Source organism: Boleophthalmus pectinirostris, unplaced genomic scaffold, assembly GCF_026225935.1.
Source record: "Boleophthalmus pectinirostris isolate CB_2022bp ecotype Guang Dong unplaced genomic scaffold, ASM2622593v1 HiC_scaffold_23, whole genome shotgun sequence".
Taxonomy (NCBI): Eukaryota; Metazoa; Chordata; class Actinopteri; order Gobiiformes; family Gobiidae; genus Boleophthalmus; species Boleophthalmus pectinirostris.
In genome coordinates this window covers 32,445,557-32,457,976 of record NW_026571207.1, presented here as the reverse complement: position 1 = coordinate 32,457,976, position 12,420 = coordinate 32,445,557, and the positions used below count along the sequence as shown (strand labels likewise).

Below are 12,420 nucleotides of genomic sequence, written 5' to 3'. Positions count from 1 at the left end.
ATTTGTGCAGTAATCTGTAATTGATAGTGTTTTAAAATGATTCATATTCATAGTGTTTTGCTGCAGTATAATTTTTGCTGATTTTAGCAAACAATATAGATAAGAGATGTCTTACTGACTGAGACTGGGAAGACGCCACCTAAAGACTGTCTGAAGTTACTGCAGAAACATGCCAAGGTAATACATCATCATCTTATCTATATTGTCTAATATACATTGACAACTACTACTAATTATACATCAAAAACTACTTATACCCATATTAATAATGTTAGTTTGAGGTTTGTTTGTTGTTGTTGTTTTTTAGTTTTGTTTTAAGCACACTTTAATCAATTATTGTGTTTTGTTTGTTTTTCAGCATGGATGGCAAAGCAAGTTGACCGTGGTGAAGAGAAGATCTTTATGACAGCCAGGTGGATAAAATGCACTGGAGTGGTATTATAAGACCAGCAAATAAAGCAGATACTGTCAAACTTAAATTAGACTGAGGATGGTTATGGACAGAAGAGTAAGATGCCTCTATAACAAAGACCTCATGTTTGTTGAAACTCTTAATATGATCTAACTTGTGTTAATTCCAAACAGATTCAAACTGAATTCCTGTTCATAGATTCATAAACCAGAACCGTGCTGTCATCATAAGAGAAGAAATGAGAAAAACACATTGGACTCGATCTTGCCTCCAGTCTCAGCACTTAGTGCAAGTGTGGGGAGTGGAGTTCTAAACAGTCGTGTGTCGTGTCTGAACATCAGGTGGAGTGGAGCAGACTGAGAGCAGGTGTGACATGTTCACTGAATTTCCAGGATTGTAAAAATAAATATAAAACAAGTTCACTGAAAAACAACATGTAACATGCTCAAGGCTTCTTTTATTTAGAAATATATTAGGATGATAAACGCTTAACATTCATGACATGTTCGGGTGCTGTGCAGGAGTTATCCTGATGCCGTCCCGCAGCAGAGCACAGCCCCTCACTCGCTCCCTGTATCAGCTCAGCTCTGCTCTATAGTTTGGTTTGATCTGGATCTGGACAAAAGCTGCTCATTCACATGAGGCCGTTTGCAGCGCTGTCCTAAAGTCTGTTTTCTTACTCTGTCTGTGTCCTAATGCTGCAATGTCCTCACATTCTCATGGCCGGACTCTGCGCGTGCATTCACTGACAGCTCGGGGCTGTGACAGCGGAGCAGACGCACTTATCATTTCTGTGCACAAAGCTGTATTTATATGTTTATATGAGAATAAACCTATTCCATAATCCACGAGACTTCCACCTGTGTGGGACCAAATGCAGTGGACCCGAGAGATGAGAGTGTGACCGGTCAGCAGCAGCAGAGGTGGACACTCGTACCTCAGGTGAGTCCGTGGGAGTAGACTCCAGGACAGACGTGAGCGGGAGCGAAAAAACAGCGGGTCTGCTGTGGGATGCATGATGCGCATGAGAGACATTGGTCTTAAACAAACGCAGAGGAAACTATAAAAGGTTGACGTGTGCGCGTGCACAGGCTTACAGCGGGGCGCAAACCCAGTCATTTCTGTCATGGCCCACACAAAATTCTATATTCGTGGTGGCTCTGCTGGTGTGGACTTGCATCGTGGGGCTCTGGATCTGTTTTATTGTCACATATAGAACTTTTCCCCACACTCCGCTGTCCTGCCTGATAATGAGGCAAAGTTTACAGACATTACCCACACGGGCAGTGCTTTTAAATGCCACAGTGGTCACAGATTGGTTCAGATGCCGTCACCATATATGTACTTGTACCGTCCCACTCCAGCCTCCAGCAGTGAAGTACAGCCCCACCTGGACACGCCCCCTCCTTAACGCTAATGCTAGTGCTAAGATTGGTGGCAAGATCGGGCCCATTGTGCCCTCTGCTGTCTTCCAAGTATAGTGCAGAGGATGCTCCTTACAGAAAAGTGAAAAAGAAAGGTGAAATATTCATAATTGCTTGTAAAGGTCAACAATATTTTCAAATCTAAAATCATGTCTTGTTTTTCCAGCTCCTTCTGGCAAGAACCAACTTGGAAGAAATAAAAAGACAACTAGAGTAAAAAGGCTCATGGATGAATTTCAGGGAGGGCTGCGCTGAGGAGAGGCAGCAACACGAGAGGCATTTTAAGAGCAGGTTAAAGGGCCGATCTCATGCAAAATCAACTTTTCAGAGCTTTCTACCTTCTAAGAGTGATGTGTGGGCCTTGTATATGTTGCCGAAGTGGTTTTTAGATTGATTCAGTGTTTTTTTTTAACAAATTGCAGTGTATTTCTGCCACCCTCCCACGGGACAACGAACTAAAACTGCTACAACGATGACGCAGCAGATACTCTTATGACACGTTTGACGTAGCAGAAAGAGCTTTGCGCTTAGTTCGTGATCTGTGATGCTTCCAAGAAATCAGTAAGATTTCAGAACTATTGTGCAATGGATGTTCCAAAACCCAAATTGTGCTTGTTTATGTGCAGAAGATACAATGTGAAAAGAGTTATTTTACATGAGACGGGCCCTTTAACACGGCCACAAACCTTAGGCATTCTGGGAGGGCATCAGGGCCATCACAGACTATAAGAGGAAATCACCACCTCCCTCAGCTGATTTTTTGTAGTAACTTTTACTACTTCTAAGAATGTTCATCATAGATACAAAAATATAAAGAGGCTTAATTGACAATACAGTAAAGCAGATTTATTTTATAGCTCCCAAATCCCAGTCTAACTGATTGGATTAGTCTAGCATTAGCAATATATTTGTTGGGAGAAACACATCCTGAATGTAGTGTAAAAACTTTATTATAAATATTTCTTCATCAATGTTTTAATTTGAAACTTAACAAAATAACATTAACAGAAAAAAATGTGTTGTTGCTGTTTTTGTGTTTGAATGTTTTTGATATTTTCACATATCATAGTTCTATTTATCTGATGCGCTCTCTCCAAACCAGCAAACTAAAAAGAAAAAAATATATATGAATCTGTTAAATACACTTTAATGAATTAATACCAGCACAAACTTGAGTTCTTCGTGCATAATGTCCTGACAGGTTACACCACTCATTTTACCAAAACACATTTAAGATCATTATGAAGTAGCTAAAATTTTTTTAAATTTGTTTGTTGGTTTGGCAATATTTTTAGGTTTCAAATTTTACTTCCTGTTTGTAAATTGTGACATCTGTAATGGAAAATAAAATAGTGTTGTTGTTGGGTTTTTTTGTTTGTCGTTGTTGTTTTTTAAATCTGTTGTGAAATTTTTAGACTGCAAACCTCAAAGAATAAAAAGAACTGAACAGTTGTCTTGAATCAAGGAGTCTGATATATTGAAGCACTTGTTCACACAATCACAAAACGACAGAGCGCCGTCTGTCCCTAAACTGTGACATTACAATACATACAGAGATTTTACACAAGCGAGGATGAATATAAATATATGAGGAGCACAAGTTCAGAGTGCTCTTTCACATGATAAGAGCTCTGATTAGAGCGAGCTACAAGAAACTATGAAAGCTACGGTGTAGAGCCCTTAACAGCACACATCTGCTGTACCATTTATGATCAGCCTAAACCCAGTAAAAGATTACTCATGTGAAGTTTTCCAGAACAATTCCCCCCTTTTGATAATAATGAAATTATTTATGCTTAATCAACCAAAAAACAGTTCTAACATACAGAAATAGACGCTGCTGTTTTTGTGGGTGTCAGCACCCGATGATGGAGCTGAAGCTAAAGGCTAGAAACAACACTGATTGCAAATATAACACATTTCAAATAAAATCAAAACAACTTAAAACGATCAGTGCACGAATCAATTGGGAGCTCAGTCACAAAGTGCTTCTTGATTTGTGTAAAATTATAATTTATATTTATAACAGATATTATCCCACTAAATGAAGTCAACATTAGAAAATAATAAACCTGTCACAGGCACGTTATGTTGACTTTGGGAAGTAGAACTCTTTGGTCAGCAGGGACGTGATGCAGGGGATTTCTTTGTTGTTGCCTACAGACGCTTGGAAGTGATAGGCCACTCTTCTGTTCACTCTGGTCAGAATGTGCATCAGCTCCAGGTCCCTGTATTTCTTGATCATCTCACACAGACTCTGAATGAACCAGGAGCCCTCACTGTCATTCCTCCAGGCGTAGTATCCTGCAGCCAAAAGAGGGTTCAGTTTGAAATTGTTTATTAAAGGGGGAGTATTTTACTTCTGTGGGGTAATAGCTGCTAACACATAACATATTACAGACCACCATGTTACCTTTTATTATTTTGAAAATGCTAAATTTGTCAGAAACAGCATATTAACATGTATTATAAGTTTCACTTTTGATTTTAACTCTCTGAGTCCCCACTCCTTTTGCTCCCTGCGTTAAGCTACCCCCCCTTCAGAGCATTATCACAACACAATCAGTGAGCATCCCACCAATGAAATTGCTGCACACTGCATTAGGTTTTTGAAGCTGGTGTGTACAGTTTTGTGTCATGTTTTAGTACATTTATGTTGAATACACGCATCAAGAATCTCAAACTTCTGGTCATTGAGCAATTCATACTGGGAAGGATTTTCCAAAAAAGTGAGCAAACTGCCATGTTTGTTTTCCCAGTGGGATGCGTCTATTGACAAAGTTGATCTTTTCTAGTCTTTTAAACCATATCACTTTTGTTTCTGGTTCTGATATTGTCATATTTTAGTTTTGGGATTCTGATATTGAATATCGTTAATTGTGTGGTTGTTGGATGTCCTAACAGTGGAAAACAGCTCGAGAAATTTGTTTGCATTTGCAACATTTTGTATGTGGAGCACCATCAAAGCAAAATCCCAATCCCTCACTCAACCTTGGTTACAAATTTAAAAAGTCAACGCCAAAGCGAAAGGCACCAGCTGTTCACCAAGAAACACCTTCCACTGCAAAGAGACCAAGACGTGATGTGGCTGTAAAACCAAAAGAACAAGAAAGTGCAGCTCAGGCTGTTTGTCTTCTGCACCTCTCACTTAACAAACGGGATCCTGCTTTGATGGCTCCACAAACAAAATGTTCGCTGCAAACTCGGTATGATTTAGGCAGTCAAAGGTTTCCTTTTTCGTCCTTCCTGTGGATCAATTCTGCCCATCGCCTTCACTGTTCACTATTTTTCAATTCAGTTGGGAAGGGAAACAGTTTGAACAGAGGTTTACAGTCACACTCATCTGATTCCCTTTTGCATCTATGGAGTTCTCAAACAAATTTCTCGAGCCGTTTTCTGCTGTTAGGATCCAACAACGACACAATTAACAATGTCTGAATCCCAAAACTAAAATATGACAATATCAGAATCAGAAATAAAAGTGATATGGTTCAAAAGACTTGAAAAAATCGGCTTTGTCAATAGACTCATCCCACTGGGAAATCAAACATGGCAGTTTGATGCTCACTTTTTCAGAAAATCCTTCCCAGTATGCATTGCACAATGACCAGAAGTCCGAGATTCTTGATGCATGAATTGTCTTGTGGGAGCGTGGGTGACTTAGGCTTGAGGGCGGAGCCTTGTACACAATCTTACAGCTAACCGTGAGAAGTGTTTTTTGAAGTGATCATTTATGTTTTGATTTGTTTGTATTGTGATCTTAAAGGTGTAACTTTTTGGTTACAATAACATTTCCATGGAGAAAAGCAGGTGACGGACCCCTACCAGAAATGTTGTGCAATGCACCTTTAAAATGCACCAGAGTTTGTTACGTGCATTAGTGTCCAGATTGTCGTACCAGGATATTATTCACTCAAGTATGACCTGCTAAACTAATGGATGAGTGTTGTAGTGATGTGTTACCTTTCGCTGTGGCGTAGGCGTACAGACAGTCCGCCTCCACTGGAACTGTTGTTAGCTCATTCACTGAAAAAGCATCCACACCATCCTGGTTTGGCCTCACAACTCCAGGATCACGCTTAATTCCACGACATGCCTTTGAAGAAAAAAAAAACTAGCATTAAACCTTTTTATCTTCATGGAGACCAAACCAGACCCAGTAACAGGTCAGATCTGTGGAGAGGTGACCCCACTCAAAAGCTCATCATGTGCATTAATTAAAAAGTGGGAATGAAGTAAATAGCACAAGAGAGAGAGAGAGAGAGAGAAGGATGCACAGAGGGTCAGGCAGGTAGAGGAGTGAACGCTTTGAAAAGGACTGACCTGAATAAAGAAGAGCTTGGGTTTCTCTCTGAGGCTCTTGCATCTGTCTCCTTTAAAACATCTAGTGAGTTTGTCCAGTTCAATATAGTCGTCTGTTCCATAGATCTTGTCCTCTTTTCCATGGCTCAAAATGACACAAACGAAGGATGCGTTTTGACTGTGGTCCTCTTTAGCCACTGAGAAATGTAATGTAAAGCACAGAGACAGAGTGAGACTGGCACTGAACTCACCACAAATATGTGTTTCCAGTTATTTTTATGTGAAGCAGTAAGTTCAACATGGCTGCATTTGTATTAGTAATAATAATAATAATTCATCAGTTTTATATAGGTCTTTTTTGGACACTCAGACGCTTTACAGTGCATTATTCATTCACTCCACACTCTGTGGTGTTAAGCGAGGCTGCCAATCTGCACCACCGGCCTCTCCGACCACCACCCTCACTAAGCCAAAGACGTTCATTTGTCTTCTTATATACTTTAACTTCTTGGGTTCTTTTTAAAGACAATACAGTAAAGTGTATTTACCTTGTTGACATGTTTCAGCTGCTAGCTGCAAGCCATCTTCAGAACTGTCCTGTCCCAGCCCTGGACAGTTCTGAAGATGACTTGCAGGTAGCACCTGCTTAACATTATAATTATAATGTTCATTCTAATGTTCTGTCTAATTATCATCCAGCTATAGTGTATAGTTTTTTCTCAGTTTAATTTATAAAATAAAAGCTACATATACAGCTCTATGGCAATGCTTTCTAATCATGATGCATCTAGAGTCCCACAATAAATTACAGCTGTTAAATATGAATGACAATAATATTAATCAAATATGTACCTTTGTTTTAATAATAAAACATGGTCAATCTCCTTATTGCTTTAGTGACTACTAAAACCTGCTGACACAAAACTTCAATACTAAACTGTAAAAAAGGTCATTCTTGAAATGTAACTTCATTATATATATATTTAAAAAAAATGTTATCAGAATATAAGTGAATATTCGTAGTGTTTTTTTAAATAGTGCATCAAGTTACCTTTCACCATCTCCTGCTTCATCTCTAACTCAGTGAGGTCCTTGTGCATAATGACTTTGTATCCTAATTCTTTAAATGTCTTCTCCAGGGCAGCTGCGTCCACATCTGTGCCAAGTCTACACCCCATTCCTGAAAAAAACACAAATCATTAATGAGGGCCTATTACTCTATTTTCTGATCTATGTTATAATATTTCCTTTTATAATGTTTCCTCACTACAAACATACTCAGAGTTGTGTTTTGTTTCATTCACACGTTTAACACACAAACATGCTGCAAACTGCATATTTACACTGTTTTCTTCTCTCAAACAGAAAACACTCTGTCCCACCTTGTGATGTTATATCACAGGAAGTGCTCCACTGTGTTTTTAAACTCAATACACATTCACTAGAATCATTTGGATGATTTCAGAACTGGAATTGCCCATTTCTACTGAACGAAACATAAAACGTAGCTGTTAACTTGAAAAAAAAAACGCTTCTTGACATCACAAGGTGGAACAGAGCATTTTGAGCTTGGGATGTAGACTAAGATGGACCCTTTAAGACAGGGGTGTCAAACTCATTTTGGTCCGGGGGCCGTATCCAACCTACTTTGATCCCAAAGGGGCTGGATCAGAAAACTCATGTCATATAAACCCCAAAAATAACAATAAGTTCAAATATTTGTGCAGAGAAACACAAATCTATTACAGACATCTTTTTAATTGATGAACTCTTTCTTTTACAAAATATTATAATATTATGAACAACCTGAAACTTTAAGAAAAATGCAATTTCAACACAATGTTTCAACATGAACTTGTATGTAAATAGGAATAAGTAAATTTTTGTTGGAAAATCCTGCACTCGGCTCCACTTTTCTCATGTTGGACATTTTTCTGATGAGGGTGTCACGGTCAACAGTCAAAACGATTGGAAAGAGACAAGTCTTCATTTGTGCTGCTCTGGTGGGAGGGGCCACGTACAGAGACGCTGGAGACACTGCTATGCTCAGCACCGCAGAAAATAAACTATATTTTAATAGAAAATATAATTAAAATATTTTAATACAAAATCACCCAAGGGTCACATTAAAGGTCTTGGGGGGCCGGATCTGGACCCTGGGCCTTATGTTTGACACCTGTGCTTTAAGATATAAACATTAATAACAGACCAAACAGGCGCCGTCTTTGCTCTTCGGTTGCTATACTCCTACTTACTATATTTCTATTTTTTATTTTACTTGTTAAGTACAATTATATAATTCTGCTTTATTTTACAATGGTCTCTTGCTATTTCTGCTACTTATTTAGAATGTATGCCTTTGTTATTCCTCTATATTGTGATGTGTGAGCTGCTGTGTCCAAATAATTCCCCTTGTGGATCAATAAAGTTGGTCTGAGTCCAAGTCTATTTACATGGTCTATGTTCTCAAGTGTCTGGTGGATGTAGACCTGACCTGTGCTTCTCTTGAAGTTCTCGTTGTTGAAGATGACGCAGATTCCCACACAGGGGAAGTCCGTCTTGTATCTGTGCATATCCTCCTCATTCTCCTTTGAACTAGGAACACAAAACGTAGACACCACTGGGTGATATTTCTGGGTAAAAGTTGTTTAACATCTTAAATCATAAACTGATAAGATTTGTCAGTTATTAGCTGATGACTTTAAAGGTGCATTGTGTAACTGTAATTGAAATGACAGTAATAGGTAATAAATAACGCATTACAGTTTCAAAGTAACTTGCCCAACAGTGCTTGGTAAATGATTAATAAAGCATAATCTGTCTTCAATTTAGAAAAACTCTCAAAAAGACTTAACTAACAGATAACAGCAGCCTGAATGATCATTGCATTACATTATTAGTAAATCATTCTCTCATATCTTACTAATGATTAATAAATGCTCAAATGGTTAATTCATGAGTAATTAAGTATGAAATAATTATGAGTAACTACAGCACAGGCAAATTAAGTGCAAGTGCTAATTAAGGTAGTAATTAAGTAGTTACTAAGTGTGAATCATTAGTAATTATGTCTTTGTTCATTATTAATTAAGCCTTTGTTCATGCTTTATTAAGGCTAAATAAGGTGTAGTTATTATAAAGTGTTACCCAAACTTTTAAATCTTCTGACTGATTGTACTGTAGATGTATTGTGTAGAATGTAAATGTGTTGTGTGTGACTTATGACTTTGGTCTTGATGGTCATGTTGTTGATGAATTGTATTTTAGAGAATAATAATACTGATGAATTTGGTAAATGTACATTTTAGAGGATATTGATCACAGTTAAATTGATCATGATGAATTTGAAATCTTGTATTTATCGGAACCACAATGAATGAATTTGGATTGTTTGAAATGTTTAATGATGAATTTGATCATGGTTATGTTAAGGAGACACTGTTACTGATGAAATGTTATTATAGTTGGTCTTATGTAAATAGTTTCTTTAATGTACCTGATGGAAAGGAGCTCGTAGCTAAATCTGCCCCACATCTTTTCTCTCTGAGTTTAATGTTTTCTGTGCATGGTCCTTATCTTAAATAAATAAAACAGGCAGTGTGATTCCAGCTCTCACAGATGAATGCTGGTATTGTGTCTTTAGGCAAGAGGCTTAACCCACCTTGCCCCTAGTGTCTGCATATACTGATTGTTCCTTAATGTAACGGGCTTTGAGAGTCTTGAAGGTGGAAAAGCGCTGTATAAAAAATGTAACCATTTAGCAGAGGTGGGACCAAGTGGTTTTTTTTCAAGTCTCAAGTAAGTTTCAAGTCTTTGACCACAAGTCCGAATCAAGTCCCAAGTCAAATACAGGCAAGTCCAAGTTGAGTCTCGAGTCACTGGCCCGTAAGTCCAAGTAAAGTCCAAGTCATTTGCTTTGAGCTTCAAGTCATTTCAAGTCTTTAAACCATCTTAGATTTTTGCAATTTATGTGAATTTCAAACTAAATTATACTTACAATGTCATGTTATATTTATATAAGAGTTGTAGAAATGCCTTTTTAAATGTCTTGACATGATCTTAGCGTGAATCATTACGGTCAGAGGAGAAAGAATTAAAATTTAAAAGTGCTTAATAACAGTTATTTTGTCATTTAGTTCTCTGTAGTTCCTTCTGTTTTACTGTATTCTACTGTATATTACTGCACAGTACTGTGTATTACTGTAGTACATTTGAGGATCACATTGCATCGCCACATTTATCAACTGTAAAGAGAAAAGTATTTTCTAAAAACATATATTTTTTAGGAGAAGCATCGAGTCTTCTCAAGTCACAGGGCTCAAGTCCAAGTCGAGTCCCAAGTCTTAGTCCATTTTATACTGTAACAACGACCGAAATATCGTGATATTGTATCGTCAAAATAATATCGTGGGCCATCACAATATATCGGATTACAAGTCTCTTTCTTAAATTAAGAGTTATGGTGCAGCAATAGCTAAAAAAAAAAAAGACAGAGGGAACTACATAGACCATGATCCTTTGCTCCGTTTCAGTGCAGACTACAAGAAGAAATAACAGTTCTAAGCACTTTTAAGTCTTAGTTCTTTGGATTAAGTCTTGTCAAGGCATTTTAAGGAGAAAAAGTAGCATATTTACAGTTTTAGCTGTTTTGCTTCCACAAAATATTGCAATAAATATCGTACGGTGAGATGTATATCGTGAAAATATCGTACCAAAAGATCTGGATATTGTTACATCTCTAATCATGAGCCTCCCCACCATCTCAGGAGCTTTCCCAACAAATATAGTACCATGAGGTTCATACCGTCACGATATCGCATCATGAGACTTGGATATCGTTACACCCCTACCATTTTATCAAGTCAAGTCTCAAGTCCTAAAAATATTGACTCAAGTCTGACTCAAGTCCAAGTCACAACTTGCAAGTCCCCACCTTTTCCATTCACCATTTAAAAAGTCATGAATAGATCCCAGTACTCACATCTGTGCTCCAGCTGTGTCTGCCGGGATTCTGAAAGAGTTTTGAAAGTGATAATTAAATATGTCTTTGAGATTATTTTGGGTTCATTCTTCTATTAAAACAGAAAAAGCACTACAGTAAAAAGTCATGAGTAAGTCCCAGTACTTACATCGCTGCGTCAACTGTGTCTCCACTGCGCTGTGGTGTATCTGCCGGGATTCTGAAAGAGTTTTGACAGTGATTATTAAATATGTCTTTGGGATTATTTTGGGTTCATTCTTATATTAAACTAGTTGGGGAATAGAAAAGCACTACAGTAAAAAATCATGAGTAGATCCCAGTACTTACATTGCTGCGTCAACTGTGTCTCCACTGCGCTGAGCTGTATCTGCCATGATTCTGGAAGAGTTTTGAAAGTGATTATTAAATACGGCAATAATTATCGGTTATCGGAATATTGTGAATAAAAAATAATGAAATGTCTGATCTCATTGCTTTGTCTGGAATGTTTCACAGTATGGCATTAAACCTTTTTATCTTCGTGGAGACCAAACCAGGTCAAGATAAAGGTCAGATCTGTGGAGAGGTGTCCCCGATCACAGTCAGAATGTCTGTTTTTCTAGGTAGTTTTGAGCTATAAAACCACCTGTAATTGAATAAATGTAAAGTAGAGCTGTTTAATGTCACACTGTGGAACATTCAAGACAATGACATATCCATAAAAACATGCAAACCCCAACAAACCCCAAAAGTTACAAAGTGCACCTTTAAATAAATAATTAACTAACAGTAACGTATGAGTATTCTACTATAAAAACATAGAGCTACTTCAAAGAAAACATTTGTAACTGTGCAAATGAGCAAAACACAAATTTCCTCAACTATTCAGACTGGAAATGAAATATTTGTGCACATACCTTTGTTGTGGTGAAGAGTTGTGCAAAGGTGATGACCGGTGTAACCTTTAGGGCACTTGGAGGGAAATAGAAAGGAAAACGAGCAATGCCGGGCATATGATACTGGCAATCAGAAGCCAGAGACTGAGAATGTGGGCGGCTGAAAGAGAAATTCGGAAGCTGATTGGTTGAAAGTGTGCCAGGCTTTCCAGAGAAGTGAGTTAACCTGCATATTTTAAAGTGAACGTCACACGTGTGGAGAACATGATTAGATTGTGACACCACCCTCCTTTTGTTACTGAAGAATATGACATAATTTAATCATACAGAATATGCCTATTCTGTACGATTAAATATTACATTCACTGTTATCACTGGACACAAGCCACAATACATCAGTTCAGATGGACTTCTAATAGATTGTTA

At 37.8% G+C, this 12,420-nt stretch overlaps 1 protein-coding gene across 1 annotated transcript; it reads right to left on the bottom strand.

The window, feature by feature from the left end:
* Positions 1-3,922: 3,922 nt before the first annotated feature.
* Positions 3,923-12,079, bottom strand: LOC110157739 (caspase-3-like). The gene is made up of 9 exons (XM_020922106.2): positions 12,016-12,079; positions 11,447-11,497; positions 11,268-11,318; positions 11,120-11,149; positions 8,633-8,733; positions 7,190-7,318; positions 6,160-6,335; positions 5,800-5,932; positions 3,923-4,140 (listed from the first exon to the last, which is right to left on the bottom strand). Exons 2-9 carry the CDS (start codon positions 11,491-11,493, stop codon positions 3,923-3,925), a joined length of 885 nt encoding a protein of 294 aa, XP_020777765.2. The 5' UTR covers positions 11,494-11,497; positions 12,016-12,079.
* Between the last annotated feature and the right edge of the window lie 341 nt (positions 12,080-12,420).

Coding starts and splice junctions, on each gene's coding strand:
- LOC110157739 (XM_020922106.2), bottom strand. CDS start 11,493: ATGGCAGATACAGCTCAGCGCAGTGGAGACACAGTTGACGCAGCAAT. Junction 11,150..11,267: donor GACACAGTTGACGCAGCGAT/GTAAGTACTGGG, acceptor AAACTCTTTCAG/AATCCCGGCAGACACAGCTG. Junction 5,933..6,159: donor CCAAGCTCTTCTTTATTCAG/GTCAGTCCTTTT, acceptor TTTTCTTCAAAG/GCATGTCGTGGAATTAAGCG.